General features: G+C 39.2%; 1 protein-coding gene across 1 annotated transcript in view; it reads right to left on the reverse strand.

Moving 5' to 3' along the window:
• Window positions 1–4,719: 4,719 nt before the first annotated feature.
• LOC101849893 overlaps window positions 4,720–19,596 on the reverse strand; it is a 27,818-nt gene continuing 12,941 nt past the window's right edge. The window contains exons 4-12 of the mRNA XM_035973046.1: window positions 16,580–16,727; window positions 15,341–15,625; window positions 13,600–13,794; window positions 13,079–13,249; window positions 12,163–12,433; window positions 11,408–11,605; window positions 9,324–9,462; window positions 8,366–8,497; window positions 4,720–7,602 (exon numbers count right to left, since the gene is read on the reverse strand). Of these exons, the coding sequence (XP_035828939.1) occupies window positions 7,542–7,602; window positions 8,366–8,497; window positions 9,324–9,462; window positions 11,408–11,605; window positions 12,163–12,433; window positions 13,079–13,249; window positions 13,600–13,794; window positions 15,341–15,625; window positions 16,580–16,727 (1,600 nt within the window). The 3' untranslated portion in view covers window positions 4,720–7,541. The remainder of the gene's footprint in view (window positions 7,603–8,365; window positions 8,498–9,323; window positions 9,463–11,407; window positions 11,606–12,162; window positions 12,434–13,078; window positions 13,250–13,599; window positions 13,795–15,340; window positions 15,626–16,579; window positions 16,728–19,596) is intronic.

Genomic DNA, 19,596 nt, shown 5'->3' on the forward strand with positions numbered 1-19,596 from the left:
GTCTAGCTTATATGTGTACTTAGATTTGATCTCGGGCAACAAACATAGAAAATGGTCCTCAAGGGTAGCTCCTCCCGTTAAGAAGTAGATTTATGCCTCAGTGGACACAATTTAGGTTAGTGCTCGTTAACCTTTTCACAGCCACCTCCGGCTCTGCCACGTTCAGGAGGCCAACATCATACTGCCCACCTACGCGAGCAAGTGGGACAATAAATAACACTTGTCACTACCGAGATGATCTCCACAGCCCACCAGAATTTCCAAACCCACCACACCTTGGTGAGCACTGATTTAGATCATTCAGGAGGTGGGCGGTTTCAACCCTGCCTGTCAGGGCCAACCCGGGCGGCAGAAAGACCTGAGCCACTACACTTGATAAAAAATTCTCCCCACACAGGAATCGAAATCAAATGTTCGGGAGTAACAGCAAAATGCCTTACCACTATACAACAGATGCCAGTGTAAAATTGACTGACTTCATTAACAAAGCACAGCACACAAAGAACACAGAACATCAAAATATCCACACAAAGTACAAGTACTTATATAGTACACGTATTTGTTTATTCATGAACTGACAAGGTCAAGCACTTCCAACACAGAACCAACATTCACAGAGCAAAACATTTGACACTGAACCCTCGGGTGAACACACAGTCTTCCACTCCGGGAGTAGAACTCTGGCCCACTGAGGGGTAGACTATAAAGCCAAGACACTACAAGTACTAGCAAACATCAAGTTAGCATAGGTTTGTGTAGGGGAGGATTAAGTGATGGATGTATTAAATTTTAATAAAAGTTTTACAGCACTTGCAACGCAGACAGGTCACATACAAATGCCAAAGATTAGAGGTGCTACTTGAGAGTATCGTAGATAGAAGAGAAGGAGAGATAAGGACAGATGATATAGATAGAGGGGAAAAGAAGACACAAACCCAATCAGAGTGTAGGGAAGGGGTGAGTAATGAATGTGTGAAAACGCAGATAGATACAAAAACAAGCACGAGATAGAACGTGAGGAAAACTGGCAGTCCTACAAAGCTACAGGTGTTGTCATAAGGCAGTAGTGTTCTGTAGGTCACATTGACAACTCCTACATTTCACCACAAGGGGGTTAACAGGAGAGATAAGTTAATAATATTATAAGATCAGATTTAAAGGAAAAGCAACAGTCACAGAATGCCCTGAATATACCGGGTTTCTAGCTAATGATGAAAAAATCTAATCTCCACACAACAATGCTGTTTCAAGAAAAGATTCCCCCATTTCCCTTCCCCTCAATAGATAAATTTTAAAAATCTTAATAGGCAAAAAATATATGAATATCCAATTTAATAACACATTATGCAAATGGAAGTAAAATAAATATGGACATGCTTTTAAAAAAGTAGTATAATTAATTCACAAATAAATATCTTGTTCAGCTCACATGAGGCAAGACTGAAAGTGTGAAAATTGAGAATTTGAACAATAAGTGTGCTTAGTACAAGAAATTTGACGGAAAAGTAATAGTCACACTATAAAGACAACACTGGCATATTGGTGAACACGGTGCTTCCCCCATCATTAGGAGACACACCAAAACACCCAATATCTTCTCCTGGTCGTGCAAACAAGACCCCTATTCTATTTTATTTGTCTGGCAGTAGTGCAATAAGCAAACAATTGTCATATATTTGCTCATTTGAGAGAAGAGACACTTCGATGTAACAGGCATTTTGTGAAAGAAAAAAGCAAGATAGAAAGGCAGAAATAATAGAACGAAAGAAGGGAAATAAAACCTACCAGAGGCACCCTTTAACACTCGCTCACAATCTCCTACCATTTATCAAATCCATCAGTTGGCCAAAGACACAAGCTCAATAGAAGGGTTGCTTTTACAGTCTAGGCTGCAACAGAGGTGGTTTTATACCATGGACAGTAAATGCCAATCAGATCTGTATCTACCTGTTCAGGTAAGGTCCAAAACAATTATCTTTTTCTTTAATTCTGTTTATTTAAGATCTTTTTATTTTAAAAAATTGTTTTTGGTGATTTCACCATAACTGTCTATTACTGTTTACGAGATGCTCCTCATTCTACAAACCCCAACGTGACATATAAATAAGTATATATACATAAGAAAATTATGGAATCTTGATGGTGACAAAATCGTCCACTAGTGGGGAAGTCACCGACATTGTCTGCCTGCTTGAGTAGGAAAAACATTTGATCTGGGTCCTGATATCACAAACAGCTCTTTGGCATGTTGTTAACAGAATATAAATATCTTCCTAAAGCAAGAAAAAAAAAAGCAACTCCATTTGACCCTGCCTTCCAGGGAAAGTTAAAAACATTGGAGATACTTTTTTCCATGCAGCAGTGATATTTGTACAGAAAATTGCAGATCTTGCATCATTAAGTTTATTACTTAAGTTTTCTTTCTGTGACATATGAGAAAATGTATCCATTTGAGAGTAAGTAACGTACCCAGTGATTGTGATCTCAATAAGAGTATTCGAGGACAAAAGAGATGATGGGAGAGTAACTATGAAGATGAGAGATGACGAAAAAATTATAACGAAGACAACAGCTGATGTGAGCATAACGATGAATATGAGACAACAACCATGACAACTATTCTGGTAGGGTCACGGACTAGAAACATTATTATGGTCCTGAGGGTGCCGTAAGACAGAGAGAACAAATACGTGCATCGTTGCCCACAAGGCAACAGAAGATCAACTAAGGACTAGTAGTGCAGCACTAGCCACAGATGTCCTGATAATTTCTCAAAGATATATTCCTTTCAATTTCAAAACGGCAACATATCACGGTGTAATCAAACAGATTATTTTATAAAGAAAATATTCACAGAGGTAAACCCGTAGAACGAAGTGGTGGCTCTCACGAACAATAAGGCACACCCAGCCGTAACACTGGAACAACATCTGTACATGACGGAATATACACATCTATCAATGACCGGAGCATCAAGCTGCAAGAACAGTCATAAATGAGAAGTTACAACTGTACAAGAAAAGTCTTCATTCACACCTTTTCTCTTCTCACATTTAGTTCAATTAAAAATATTAAATACATAACTGTCAAACCAGACGACAATACAAATCATTTTAGAATTAAAGAGGCAGTCTTACCTACTATACTGCAGTTTGAAAGAAAAACCTAGAGCATTAGACACTGGGTCAGTTCAATTTTTTTTTTTTTAATTCATTATTTATTGATTGAAAATACTTTAAAATATTCTTTAATCTTAGATTGTATCAATATATAAACGTCAATATATATGACTTTGCTGGATACTAGGTTTCCTATTCAAACAACAGCATTGCTATGCACAGTAAATCTCAACGCCATTTTTAATGATAATGATAATCTGCTCTGGTTGACATTGAAGCTGTCAACACTGAGAGATGGAAGTACATTTGAAACTGTGCAAGACGGAATCGCAAGGGAGTCATAAACAAATTTCGTCTTAGCCAGAGGAATTTAGGGGGAGATGGAGGGGGGTTCAAAAGCCCAAATGGTGGGATCAAGGATCGCTTGGCCAGTCGGCAAGAAGGGGTTAAAACGTCACATTTAAGAATTTTGTTTCAAATCAGGACTGAGCAGGGAAAGCATTTTCCGTTTTAGAAGGTAAAAAACCCTCAGAAAGGAGTGGATTTTTCTTTCCGTTTCCGCATTGGACAGGCTTCCCTTTTATGCTGGTAATTAAAAAGGAATTTATTAAAGGGAGAGCGGGTAGTTTCCGATAAGACAGGTTTCCGTCTTGCACAGGTTGCCGTTAAGGCAGATTTGACTGTACATGGTCCAACAACAATTATTAAAAGCGTTAACATATTTAGTGATACATTTAGGAAAAAAATAACAAAAGGTAAACTGAATTTTTTTAACGCAAGAACAAACTACTGGAAAAGAAAGAAATACAACACTTAAGTTCTCTAAAAAGTAAAGTACACATGTAATAAATATCTGCTACAAGTGTGAAAGTAACTTGCATTAAGTTTCACTAAATGGATCTGATACAAAACAAAATTGCAGCTGATAAATGACGACATAAAAAACATTAGGTAAATGTTACAAAAAAACAAATATGTGGGATAATGTGATGATTCATCATTTACCATGATGTTCACACAATGAAACCAAGAAACTAAAGACCAAGTATAAATGAGCATTTGGGAAGAAAATATCTGCCACATGTTGCATGATGCTCATGATGTGAGTTTGTACACTCAGCAAGAGAATTTGCACCCTCTTCAAATAGCCAATGGATCCAACAATCACTCAAGATGAATGAAGAGATTAAGTGAAATAATGAGAAGATGACACTGGATGAGACCAAAAAAAAAAAGAGGAAAAGAATGGCAATGAAAAAAGATGAAAGAAATAGACCCAAGTCATGAAAATATGATGAATGAAATGATTAAATCATTAAAAGAGATGCTAGATGACGGTGATATTTGCATTGTTTTCAGCATCTGTGTGGTATTCGAATCAAAATGACACAGTGACCAGCTCACACACAACAGCCAGCAGCAGTGATTCGAGTCCTACAGACAACAACAGGACAAAGTCACACAACAACAACACACATGTGTGAGGCCTGACAAAATGAGCTGTACTTCTCGCAATCCATGAATGGAGATATCGGCCGAAAATCGACACCGGGGTGTCCAATTGATGCCATTTTGTTCAAGTCTACTGTGTCTTTTATTATTCCATATATTTACAAATTGTACAAACTCCACCTAAAATGTTGATGTATCAATTTCCATAAGGCTAAAATCTGAGAAGTAACTCATTTTGTCAGCACATTTCACATATCCATTTTTCGCACTGTTGGAAGCCGAAAGAAATCAAAGATCATGGTTCATATTCTCTGACAAAAGGCACTTCCATGGTGCAGATCAACCAGCACTTGAGCCTGTTTCACCACTAACCTACATTTCAGCAGCATTTCAAACTCAAGGCCCCCTGGCCGCATCCAGCTTGGCAAATAATTATATCCAGCCTGTTTATATCCAACCTGCAAGACACTTTTAGATAGTAGGCCTATATCCTGGTAATTTCTAAAAACCAGATTCATACTCCGAACATAGACAAAGGTGTTGCCAGGAAAAGATGACATTTATCCAACTCACAAATTGGCATAAGAGTAAAAATTGATATACCTTGAGTTGTTATTATATCAACTTTTGACTGATTTAATTTACATTAATTTTATTGCTAACAAAATGTTTAGTTTTCCAAAGTGTAATCTGAGCTCCCCCCAACCCATCTGTGCGATTGAGTCTGCTGATAACCCTGGTATACAACTTCACAGAAAGCAATTTGTACCACACAAAACGAGAAGAAAAAAAACTTTTTCAAAACTGAACCACTTTCTTACTTAAGATTACTCTCAAACATCAAGACACCTTCAAACCAAACACTCGCAATCTTGACTTTTTATTATGCTTATATTTGCTTATCCATCTACAGTCTCAACAAGTTTCTTCATCTACCACACACACATTCACGCCATGATGAGGAAGACCTCATTTTGGGTTTTTTCAATCAGTGGTGACTTATCTAAAACAACACATTTTGGGATTTAAAAACCCAGCTCTTAAGTTCGCTCATCTTAAGACATTACAGCACATTTGGCTAGATGCTGTTCTCACTAGTTGTCCTAGTAATCAATGCTACCAACGTGCTTTTAGAAACACGATAGCTGAGCACACTGCTCTTTTGGAATATCTAAAGGAGAAACATTCCAACAATCCAGTTAATACACCAGTTATGACCAAATATTTCATTCAGAAAGCATTTGGGATACTTTTCCAATAAAAATTTTGTTCAGAAATACATTTACTGTGGAGTCCACTTAAACTGACCTGGGTTAAATTCTAAAACAAAGGTAACGTAAAAGAAATAAAATTTGTTTAAGTAACCTCTTTAAACCGAAAATCAGCTATACAAAAGAAAATCCGGTTGTGCCGCCGATTTCAGTTTAGGCAGACCCTACTGTACACTAAATTTCCTCAGAAAAAATAGAATGCTCATCAGTCTCTCAAATGACATCTCCCACTGTTAATGCTTTATAACACAATGCTTAACATTGCTCCCATACCAAGCATAGCTCCACAGATTCAGACCTATCACAAATGGACACCTGAGACTTCTGAGAGGTAGAGTGAGCCAATACACACAATTTAACACCTGAAGACTCATCTTTATTGATGGTTTCCCTCAGAAAATGGGCAATGGCCAAAACAGCTTATTGCAAGAGACAGGGGGAAAGGTCTTATTTTGTCTATTACCTCCTATTAGCACAGGAAACATGAGAGCTACTTTACACATGTCTGTTTCTGCAAGAGTGAACACAAAAACATGAAACTGATGCTCAACCCTAAGCTTTTGGTGAAGCAAACTTTAAAGGTTTGGGTTTCTTTTCTTATATATCTCAAGAGATGGCCACTTCAACTTAAGCCTTACAAACCTAGTCATGTATTACATAGTATATTTTCCCTCAGAAGTGCTTGTTCTCCTAGGCCCAGCCAAACGCTGGTGACCTCAAACCCTGTCACGTATCTTTATAATCTATCGAATAGTCTCTAAAAATTGTTCTACATGTTGTCTGCTTAAACTTCAAACAAAAGAAGTTAAGAAATATTGTTAAAGTCGCAAAATGTAACAGGGTACACTTAGTGTTGGTTTGGCCAGTGGGGTCAAAGACTCCAGTATTACTTGGCCAGAGGGAAGTGAGTGCTAAATATAACCCTGTGCTGTAAGGGTTAGTACAGGAGTGGCAACTGCAAACAGAACTGAGAGAACCAAATTTAAAGTCAACTGAAGAGTCAGCCGAACCACAGGCTTTCTTCCGTAAGTGTTCTCAAACCTACAACTGTGTGGGAGAGTGTCTGTGTATGTATGCATATGGTTGTGCGTGTTTGAGAGCGTTTCTTATTTTGCATGCATATGGCATTGAGTGTGTGTACGAGTTGGCTCACTTTAGATCTTACAAAACAGCACATATCTGTGCAACAAGCTCAGATTCACAATCAGTTACCAAGCATGCTTCAAACTTCGACATTGCTATCTGATGTCTACAGAGCAAAACTGTCGATCTTCACGATGCATGCCTCTGTGCGACTTGCTACTGGTGTGGTTGCTGCTACAGGGACCACGCTACAGGGACCACGCTATCTACAAATACTGCATGATGTACATTTTGAGTAGACTTTCACCGGAATAACATTGTTAAGGAACAGGACGACAGAATCGCCATTTTATGTACACACCACATCCAGTTCCCGCAACAGGACAAAACAGTTCTTTCCACTCCCTCTAACATTATCATCCAGAAACTGATGCTTCCGTACCCTTGGCTATCCAAAAAACTTTTTGACTTCAAGATCTGATTTCTGAATGCACAGAAGCTGGCAGTCCTGCCCCGTGGTGAAAAAGAATTCCAGCCTCTCCCACGGCATGTCACAACTGTCCGCTATATAAATAAAGAGTTCCAGGAAGGACCACGCTGATCAATTTTCATTGTCCTAGCTGCACATGGTGGAGCCGCTCTGTACAAGGCATGCCCGACGTGCACGTTGCTGTGTCCTGGAAAGGGGAATAGAAACAAAACATTGGAGAAACATGCTATATTTGAGTAAAATGGAGGATCAGTCAATAAAACCATACCATTATTCAGAGCTGCATAAAGCCTATGAATTCGATGTAATTTTTCTCTCATTTACACAAAGTCACATCTGTATTCGTGCTCCTAATACAGATCTCCACCCTGACAAAAACACATACATGGTGTGATGTCAGGGGACATGACTCTTATTATCATTATGGAACAGTATAATTAAGGGAGTAGCGCCCCTTTGATCATGTGACATTGGAAAGCGCGAAAGAGGCCGGGAAATGTCTGATAGACACTCAGATGAGCACAGGACGACGAGAACAACATCGATCCTGTACATCAGAAAGGGGGCCCCCTGAAAGACGAAGAAGACCCATTAGGAACATCAGGTAACTTTTCAACATGGAAGACCTATCTTCTGATAAATTGGAAATGTCTATTAGTCCCAATGGACACAATTTCCGCATTTAGGAGGAAGGCTACTCTGACTCTGCCTATTCAGAACTAACACGGGGGCTGTGTGAGATGCAAGATTCCAATAGAAAGACAGGGATGGTCAAAATTAATTTCCCTATCCCGGAATATGAACTAATACAAAAGTAAAGAACCTAACAATTGCACCACATATGATATTAATCCATTTTCAAAGATTTGGTAACAACAGATCCCCACTTTACAAAACAACAGGCTTTCACCCCTGACGTCAAGCAAAAGAAAACTCCTACAAAAACTTACGAGGCATTAATGGAATTTTTCAGAGATGCTAGGAGGAACCGAACCATTTTTCTCTTCTGTCCCATGGGCATCATGACATAGCAAGCCAAGCAGGTGAGGTTGTCCCAGAATCTCATGAGCCATGTGTAGAAGCTGGAAAGAAACATTAGTAGAATTTGAGTAAAGAGTGGTCATCTGCATATTCTGGTTATTTGGTGCTTTTGATTTTCAGTAAAGCAGTGCAAGAGAAAAGAAATGAGATAAATACAATTGAACCTGCTCTTATGGTCACCTTTTCAAGACAATATCAGTACTAACGGCCACTTCCCACCCTGCATTTTATCTCTATTATGATAAAAAAAGACACTGACATCCTCGAATCTAAGACAATCACTTTTCTCTATAATGATGGGTGGTCATCTCTGACAATTTTGACTGTACACAGACAGAAGAAACAGAAAGAAAGAGAACAGAAAGAAACTTACAGGGGTGCCTTTTAACCAAAGAAAGTAAAACTGTACCACACCACACACATCACAATTACATTCAGAACTTCACTTTTAATTATTCTTTTTTTCTCAAAAGATTCTTTGATATCTATTTCTATCCACTGATATGGTAACTCATTCTTAAAATCAACAATCTTTACACCAATGGCAAGTTCTCTGAAAAGAAAGGCTGAAAACTTAGTTTTGAGTAAAAACAGCACATTGACTCAATATCCATCGTTTACTGCTGGCAAAAGCAAAAAAGGCATACAGAAACAACAGAGGGAAAGAAAAAGACTTAGGAGTCAATACCTTTCGACATAACTTGCAACAATATATTTCTACAATACAGTTTGGTAAAGTATTGTTCGTGAGAGTGAGCGTGTATATAATATGTGTGCATGCACCTAGACTTATATATGTATGTGCCTGCGCATGCACCTAGACTTATATATGTATGTGCCTCTTTGATACATTAAATATGAACTCACTCTAAGGCAAGATCTGCGAGGCGAATGGTGCCGGCATACATATTCTCCACACACCACCACAGGAGAGCCACCAAACGGTTCCAGTTGGAATTGGCACTGCTGTTCTGTTTCTTCTCCTCTTCTATTGCTTTCTTGAACTCTGTAAATGAAAGTAAATGTATTACCCTCTGCTGGAGAAAAAACAACATACTGAAACAACAATGGTCATTTAGTCCAGTGAAAGAGTACTACAAACAGAGGGGAAGAAAAGAAGAAAGACTACAAGTGGCACTCATCGCAACCACCTGTAAATGTCTTACACCTGGCCAACTAAGCCTGAGTAAGACACAGTATCCTGGCAGACATATATATGGAGATACGCAATAAAACTTTCAACATCCTTTGCATGAGAATCAAATGGACATGCTCTGACAGTTGTGAATCAACCCCTTCACTTCAGACCTATATTCCCCGCCCTATGCTGACCTTGTTTCCAGGAATAGCACTCAATTGGTGATCCTTTAAACGTGCTATTTACTCTGTGGTAATGCACCAAATGCATAACAATGTCTATATCATTTTAAAGGGACATGAATGAACCACTATCATCATCAGCAAAAATTTCTTCGATAGCTTGATACGTTGAGAGATACATCGCGAGTGATCAGTCATAGGTTGGAGTTAGAGTGAGACGCTAGAACTGTGAAAAGAGAGTGACTGTGCAGTGACGCTATAATTCACGCTATTTCAGTCATATGCCGAGCAGCAGTGAAGCCTTTAAAGAAAAGTAGATGGATAAGACTACAGTAATTCTCTGCTGGGGAGAAAAAAGACTAACATATAAAAACAGAAGTGTGGTACTGAAGGGAAATCTACCAGAGCCTCACCAACAGGCCAGGTATATACGTCATTTACAATCAAGAAGTAGCTTTGACATGATTAAAATAAAAAGTACCCCAAAAAAATTGCAGATTACAGATGTCTTAAGCAGGACTGATCAAAATGAAGAAAACAAATCATTCCTTTCTGAGGTTCCAACCGAAGATAGCTGCATTATTGTTGTTTTCGTAGGGGGTCTTTTTTCTTCTTTTTTTTTTTCCTTTGTTGCTGCTTTTGGGCAAGGGTGACAATAAAACTAAATGTGTCAGACAAGGAGGACCGAGTGCTATGGTAAAACAAACACATGAGTCGGCACCACTAGGAGAACAAGCGACGCTTCTGTCGAAAGTTCATGTTGACGTCCATTGTTACTTTGTCACAGACAGGGTAAACAGTTACCACTCATTTCACTACGATTTGTGTACGAGTTCTGGACGGGGATTATGAGTTATGAGGGATCAAATGTTTACCTCACCTGCAGCAGAAAATTTGTTACCTATTGGTCAACAGTGGGAGGGGCCTACGCAACATGACCGGTTGGAGGGACTACCTATCAACGACAAGTGATTGGATTATGACTGCTCGCCCACAACGCCAGGGGCCAATGCACAATTTATGACAAAACGTAATGGAGTCACTAAGGTGGCCGTCTAAGACAGGTGTTATTGCTTGGTGAGATAAGGGTCGTGTGTTAAAATATGGTGGCCATGGCCGCGTTGGACAGGCGCCCGTTTTACACAGATGATATGAAAAAACGCAAGGGGGGAAATGGAAAGTGGCCGTTTGTACAGGTGGTTGTCTTCTAAAGGTGGCCGTAAGGGCAGGTTCGACTGCATTGTATTCAATAGACATCTTCTTACTGAGCTGTCTATACATGGAAAAATGTGGACTGAATGTGATAAATGCTTCCACAAAATTAGATCACCTCAATGTACAATGCCATTGTCACAGACAATATTGCCGATCTCTGGGCGAGAAAATTTTCATGGGAACATAACAAGACGAGTCACATGTCACGTTTTGACAATATGACACTATGGGGCATCATATTCAAGTCTGTTCATGGCCAACATGTGGGTGAAAACAGAATCCGTGGAGCTGCTTTAGTCCTCTAAGTGATAGTCATTTGAAGTCTGAAACATACAGTTTTGACAAAATCGAAGTTTTGCCTCCTATCTCCAAACAGCTTCATACAACAAGAAACTCATTTTGAGCTGATATTTTACCTCGTCTGACATCCTCTGGCAAAAGTGAAACCAGTGCCTTCTGTTTCGTCTTGTGGCAATCGATGCAGGACAAGGAGGTGCGAATCTTTGGGTCAGCCCGCTTGCACAGGGGGCACTGGCAGTGAGCGTGGCCAATATTGCAGGGTGAAGACGAAATGGCCGCTCGGGTCATTAAGTGTTTTTTACAGCTCAATAAGTCTGTGGAATGTGAAGGCAGTTGTGAATAACACAAAGTATGCAGGTATCCACAAACACAACACTAATATATTGTCAAAAGCAGGCAACATGTTTTTAATTTTAACAAATTTTATACCTATGTGTTCTACATTTTCACTATTGATCCAGCTACGTTATTACCTTTCAGCATGATGCCAGGTAATGGAATGTGCTTATTGCTTCAGATATTTCTCCATGTGTTAAAAGAACTGGGCATTGAACCTGCTAAAGAGAAAAAAACAACTTTTAACACCAGTGATGAAAATAAAACCACCATTTCCAGCAAGTCCTGCATCTTCAAGTAACTCTAGAAGAAAACTGAAAACTCCTCAACACCCCCTGAAGTTTTACTGCACTGTTGAACTCAGTTTTGGTACTTATTCGTTTTACATTACTAAGCACTCTCATTGTTGTGCACCCTTCCGACTGTGCACATATATCCAAAATTTCTAATACGACTATGTACCATGCCCATTTGTATCTCATCGTAGATTACAGACCCCTCTGGCACGTTCCAAAAGGAATAAAGCAGTGTGTACCTTTGCGGTGCAAAAAGCGCAGGCACTCATTGTAACCTTCCTCACAGAGTTTCAACAACATTTCCGGATCCATTGGGCTGAGGGCATGGTTCAGGCGGAAGATGTTGTCCTCGCTAGCATGCATGCTGGTTCGGCCAAGGTCAATGTTGAAGTCCAAGGCCGTGAGGTCGCGGGGACAGATGTCTGACTCGCCAGAAAAGGGGCAAATGGTGATTGTGTGACTGTCGAAGCAGGGTATGTTGTCGGAGAAACCACCATCAACTGCTGCGTACTGAGGAGTGGCAGACAAGCATACAAGTTGATGTAGAAACCAAACTTACGTGTTGGAATCGATAGCGTGGAGTTATAGCACACACCAGGTGGGCAAAACAACAATTTCACTTTCCCAAGAGATATAATAGGACAATAGCAACACAGAAGTAAAAGGAACCAAGGAGACTACTTCAGCACACTCACAAACTGCCCTCTGTATTTTTAAGAACACAGTTTAATTTAGGGGCACTGTACCCTGAAAAAATTACAAGATGGTCACTCATCCTCATCATACTGTGTCTTTACATTTCAGTAGCTTATTAGGTAGGAAACCTCTGTGTGCACAGGTCTGCATTTTGTCCTTGACAATGGCCCAAAATAATCAGGGATACACAGGGTTAAAGAAGAATAAGGAAGAAGACAACTGAGAAAAAGAAGAACAAGGAGGAACTGGAGGATGACAAAGGAAAAAGAGGAGATGGTTCAAAGATAAAGTAAAATGAATCAAATGAAGAAGTAAGAAGAAAAACAGGATTCTGAAAGACAACATAGATGAGGATAAAGAGAAAGGGGGGGGGGGGGGGGGGGCATGGAAGAAGAAGACGATGAAGAGGAGGCAAAGGAGGACTAGGACAAAAAGACACCCAGACGTCCCATAACTCACTCTGTCAGACATGACCTCCAGTACCAAAGCCTCCATCAAGCCATCGAGACCTCCAAACAGCTGTGGGGACATCCGATCCATGATCATGGCCGCACCCGGGACTCTCCGAACCACGCTGGACGTTGTCTTTATGCTCATGTAGCACAGACGCACGAGCATCTTCAGGTAGCTCTGGGGAGAGAAAAGATAAAAAAGAAAACATTTTTTTACCACATTGTGACATTGTCCAGCTCAGTTTTGGAACTCCTTAGTTTTACATTACATATAGAGATACAAAAGCTTTTTTACACTACAACAACTTAACATATATGAAAGAATCACGAACAGTACAAGAATGTACATATACACACAAAACTCCTTTAATATCATTTACACTGCAAAGATTTTTATAATCATTTACAAAACAAACAAACATAATGAACACAAACATCTTAACCAGTGCCCCCTCCGCCCCTTAACAACAGGAAGAACACAATATAAAATGTTAATAAAATGTCGGAAGATGACATAGTATCGCGCACCTCTGGTTGCTGTGGCCGTGACCTTTCCCTTGCACGCTTAGCTGGTTTTGGCTTTTCTTCCTTCTTCTTCTTCTCCTCCTCCTGTCTGGCTGCCACCGCCCCATCCTCATCAGAGCTAATACTACTATCACTTGAGTCTACACACACATCCCACGATGGGACCTTCACTGTATCCACGTCCTTCTTCACACACACCTGTAAGATGAGAGATGAAATACTTGAGGTCAGGAAAATGTTTAAGTTTTATTTGAGAAAAGAGACGCACATTGACAAAATAAGTCATTTAAAGAAAGGAAAGAGTAGTATGGACAAACAAACAACAGAAGAAAGGAAAGATTGGATCTACCAACAGCCCTCTCAAACCAAGCACAAATACAAATTTTATGGCTTAGAAACTAATAATTAGAAACAGAATAACCGCAAGGAAGGAAGACATGTACTAAAATGGAAAATTAAATCACTCTAAAGGCACTTTAAAAACAAATATTTATGTTCACTAAAAAAATGTTTCATAATTTATATAAATTAGTTGAACCTCTGTAAGACAGCCACCCACTGTCAAGGAGAAAAGTGGCCATATAGGACAAGAGGCCGCCACACACAGGACTGATCAAAATGAACAAAACAAACCATTCCCTTTATAAGTCCCAGCTAGAGGTGATCCCAGGCTTTTGACTGCCATATGGCTAATTAAAATGGGTTTTTGTTGTTTTGAGGGTTTTTTTAAGGAGTGGCGAAGACGCGGTTTTTCTGTTTGTGGTGGTAGTTTTTGTTTGGGGGCATGTTTTTTGTTATGTCTTTTTTTTTTTTTTTAATTTTGCTAATTTTGTGCTGCGGAATAAATATGTGTCAAACGAGGCAGACCGAACGCCATGGTAAAATGAATTTTTTTAAACCCCATGGGTCGCCAACACTCAGAGAATAAACAACACTTCTATCACAAGTTCATATAGACGTCCATTGTTACTTTGTTACAGACGAGATAAGTAGTGACCACTCATCACAATTACGATTTGTGTATGAGTTGTGGGCGGGGCTTAAGGGTTATAAAGGATCACATGCTTCCCTCACCAGCAGTTGAAAATGCATTGCTTCCTATTAATTAATAGTGGGAGGGGCCTACACAACATGATTGGTTGGAGGGACTACCTAACAATAACCACAGGTGCTTGGATTATGGCGACTTGTCCACGTCAGGGGCCAATAACATCAGGCAAAGAAAGATTTCGGTGGCCATGTAAGACAGGTATTATTGGTCGGTTTGTGATAAAATATGGTAGCCCCAGCCACATTGGATAGGTAACATTATTACACAGTAAAATTATACTGAAAAAAACAACAACCCACAACAAGGGAAATGAAAAGGGACCACAGGTTGTACAGGTGGCTGTCATGGCAGGTTCGGCTGTAATTAAGATGATTAAAAAATTGTTTTTTCAGTCTCATCCATGTAATTGATACACCAAAGTGGCTGGTTGTCGTACAGAAGTGGTTTAATCAGTATCAGAGAGGGATTGTACACCAAGAGAATACTGATGATGAAATCATGTCCAAACAGAAAAATAGTCCTAGCTGCAGGAACTTGTCCTCAATGGTATCACAGTAGTCAAACTCATGTATACTGCTTTACAAACAATCTAAGATTGAGAAATAACCACAATATAAACATATATAAAAATGTATACTGAGAATTTAAAAAACAGCTTCTGATTCACAGAAAAAAAACCCCAAGATTTCTGACCTTTGGTGGACGGGCCTCAACACAGCCATCTGTAACCTCTTCCTCTTCCTTGTCCGTTTCCGAATCATCCGAGCTACAGTCAGAGCTGTCTACAACTTTTTCAGGAATCTTGATCATTCCTTCAGAGAGATTGATGAAATCTTCCGCTTCAAGCACAGGGGGAATCCATCCGACGAAACCCGGGACGAATGAACTAGCAATAAGACACTGTGGACAGACATAAATAAAAAGAAATTGTTTTGAGTTGTTTAAGAAAATCGTATCACAAATCAGCATGCTAATGAGCTGATTTCACCAGAAACAGAACTAGGAATTTGTTTGAGGAAAGACAAGCTGTATCAACACAAGGGTCATTTAGTGTAAGAAAAAAGTAAGACAGTCGGACACAAATAATAGAGGGCAAGAAGAGAAATATGCCCTACTCGTGGCGCCATCCATCACCTGCACAGACCAGTACAAGAAACAAATGATGCTCAAAAGGAACAGGTGTCCCCCCAACAGTGGTCACCATCAAAGACACATAAAAAACAACTTAAAAGAGTTGAAAACAGTACCTGAGGTCACGAAACGAGTCACCAATATTCAATATGAAATTTAAATTAAATTAAAAGTATCAGAGTACAACGTGTACATTGTACATAAATTTAATGCTTATGAAAAGATCCAACCATGAAACAAAAAGAAAATATGATGACATGGGTCATCCCAGTTGAGAAACAACAAAATCATAACCACTTTCTTAAAGAAAATGATGGAGCTTTGTTATTGAGTACCGGTAAAAGCATAATTCACATGCCAAGTTAGCAAAATAAAGGCTACATTTTACCACAAATCCACCAGGCCAACACAGACAACTAAAAAAATAATATAGAAGAAACAGACCATGCTAACCCAGCAATCCACCACCCCCAACCTTGCTGCAAAGAATGTAGCAAAATTAATAACATCATGATACCATGACGGAAAGAAAAAAACGCAACCCCATCCCCCAAACTGTATGTAAGCAAAAAGCAATTTTGCTTTCAAAGTGTGACTTGTCATTGTGAGAAAGCTAAAAGGCTGAAGTGGTATCGCAAAGCCATGGCTCTCACTAGGTCAGCCGAACTGGACATAATACTTTTCTGGTTGGTGGTGCGTTATCTGGTAAATATTTGTTCAGCCCTTGAACATGACCTTTCCGCACTAATCAGTCAGAATGACCATGCAGTGACCACATAACCTGCTGGTCAAGAACCTTGCCCAAGCGATGACAGTCCTCTGTAACAGTAATCTGACAACAGCATGATTGTCCAGATTCAGTATGACCCCAAAAAGTATGCGGTCAGCACAGGGCAGGTTGCCAACAGATGTCAAGACTCCTCTCACACAGCCAATTAGAATATTCAAACTAAGAAATCATGGTAAGCAATTGCAAAGTTTTTTTCATAAGTTTGTTAGAGCCTGTATCAATCAAATGAAAAGTCTTTCGAGGGGCTTGCTGCAAGGGCAGAACTCTAACGTCATAGCTACCCAAAATGTAACTTTTTTTTTATCAACTTATGCACATGGTCACCTGAAAGGCGTGGGACATCACATTGTAAGGGACACAATATTTATAAACATATTATCATATATAATAATAACAACAGTATTTAGGGACTTTAATGGGGATTTTTACCTTCTTTTTTGTTTTGTTTTGTTTCATTCCCCTGCCAGAACCCATGGGTAGTCAACAGACCATACTTTTCAACCTACAATGCAGTCTGTTCACCACATCTTAAAGTCTTATATCCTCCTATTTTAGCAACTGCAATGTGATGTCAGCCATCTTTTGGGCAACCATGTGTCAATATTTAAAGTGCTCATTATTACTTAAGTTGACCAGAAAGTTCTCTAAATGACCATGACTATGCAATTCTGACCCTGCAGCCATTCACCTGAGAGTTCTCAATAAATCAATAAAGGCTCTGACAAACCTATGAAAAAATTCCTTGTCCACCAGCCTGGTCTTGGGAAACCAGGAACTTCTGGTTTCAGAGGCAAGCCCTTTATCTCTACACTAACAAGTCTCCTAGGGATTTTGTTTTGTTTTGTTTTTCGTTAGCATGATCATGTCATATATAAGGCGAAATAATTCTTCATTGTGGTCAGTGTTTTTCATTTTCTTCCCAGTTGAATGCTTTACAGTGATGAAAAATAACTTTGGTTATTAAGAGACAACTGCAGTTCTACAGAAACTTTAATAATTAATACATGAAAGCTGCTCTCACTGGAAAAATAGCAGAAAAATGAGGCAGGGGTAGACCAAAAATAACTTACTTGGAGAACAAAATCAGACGGGTGAAGGAAAAGACCAAGATCATGATAATAGGTTCTTTAGAGCATCTGAGCAGAGAAATTATTGGCAAACCATAGACAGATGTCTGTTTCAGATGTGGCACTTGTTGAATAAGACAAAATGTAACCCCCTCCCTAGGCCCTGTTGTTGGTTTAAGTTAGGAAAAAGGAAAGAATGTGTAAAGACAATGCATCACACAGAATAGTACAGAAACAATAAAGGAAAACAAAATGAGAACATAAATTGTAAATGGAAACGAACAGGGCAGTCAGCTTCCATCCCATTTATCTGTCAGAGCTAACCCATGATACTTGGTTATCTTCCCAAACCAAGAATCAAAATCACATATATATATACACATAACAAGAATAGTTGTTCTAATGAAAATATTCCTACTCATACAGTAAACAACTAACTGCAACTGAAACAGGAAATTAAGTTGACAAGACTTCACAGTCTTTCAAAACCATATAAATTAGCAAATATAATTTCTCCACTCCTTCAGCTCTGTCCAAATTTGAGAACTGCGGTTAAAGAAGAAAGGGAAAGAGGAAACTTTATCTGTACATCATTTATGATAATCCATCTGCTTGAAAGTGAAAGTTAAAAACCTTTTATCATTTGTTTTCCCCGCTTATCATTCTCCTTACAACACAGGCCGACTCTCTCTATCTTTCAATCAAATCTTTATCAGCTAATTACAGGCAACAGGAGAAAGACTACATATGAACTGTAGACAGAGCTCCCAGGACATATTACGCACATAGGACCACACTGACATCAAGTGTAAATATAGCTCAAGCAACTAAAATAACATTATAAACGTGCTGTGGGCTATAGAGCTGTCATAATATTAGTTCATTTGATCATTATTATCAGAATGTAAATCTTCATCACCAGTAATATTAATATTTACCATACTTACTTTTATATTACCACTTTCAAAATTCCCTTTATACTCATAATACGACTCAAAATAAGTTAGCATTATTATAATTCATTTAACGTCTACATTCAGGGAATTGCAGTCACCTTTCAGTCGCATAACTGATGTTAGCATCCCATGTGATGAACAGCTGGTCAGGTCGGAGCAATCAAGACATTATCAAATAAAGTCAACAGGGCCTGGAACATGGACTTGAGCGAGATGTCGCGATAACCTAAATGTCAGCCAGCCTAATGGCAAAATCGCTTCTTTTGTTTTGTTTTATCAAACCAAAGTGAAAGGCATTTTTAGAGTAAAATGAAAGTGCTAGGAAGAGACCCAACCCACTTCACAGAACATATTTGATTGTCTACTGGGCCAGGGTCTTGTAGTATCCGTCAAATTTTTCTCCTCTCCTGTCATTTTGTGCCTGTGAAGCCAGCTGATAGACACAGATAAAAACTGGGACACGGGTTATGAAACCATGTAAATTTTGCTCACAGTTAAACCAATAAACTGTAGACTGTCTTTCTATTGTTTTATTATTAGATGTTGCCCACATATCACTAGTTGTTGACATCTGTTTGCGTTTTCTTTCAATGACCCTTTTTGGGGGGACAAGAATGTCCTCTTCCACTGTGTACGACAAGCAACAAATGTGATTGTAAAATGTTTTACGTCCACATAAACACAATTTAGCTAATTAAGGAGGTGGGCTCTGCCTGTCAGGGTCAAACTAGCTCAGTGGGATACAACATCCGAGCAGAATGACAGACATTGTTAACAAAATAAACTTCTCCTCAGTGATATCCAATCCCACTAAAATCTTTTGCGTGCAACAGTGAGGAGCCTACTATTCATTTTATACCACTCACAAACCCCTCCAAACGTAACATGTCCCTATAAATTCCACAAAAGGTGTACCAATATGTCTATAAGTACAGTCTTTGGTCTTTTCCCTTCCCTTCTCTCTCAGAACCACTGTATCAAGTGCTCCCCTTCTTTTCTCATTAG

Source organism: Aplysia californica, unplaced genomic scaffold (assembly GCF_000002075.1).
Source record: "Aplysia californica isolate F4 #8 unplaced genomic scaffold, AplCal3.0 scaffold00966, whole genome shotgun sequence".
Lineage (NCBI taxonomy): Eukaryota > Metazoa > Mollusca > Gastropoda > Aplysiida > Aplysiidae > Aplysia > Aplysia californica.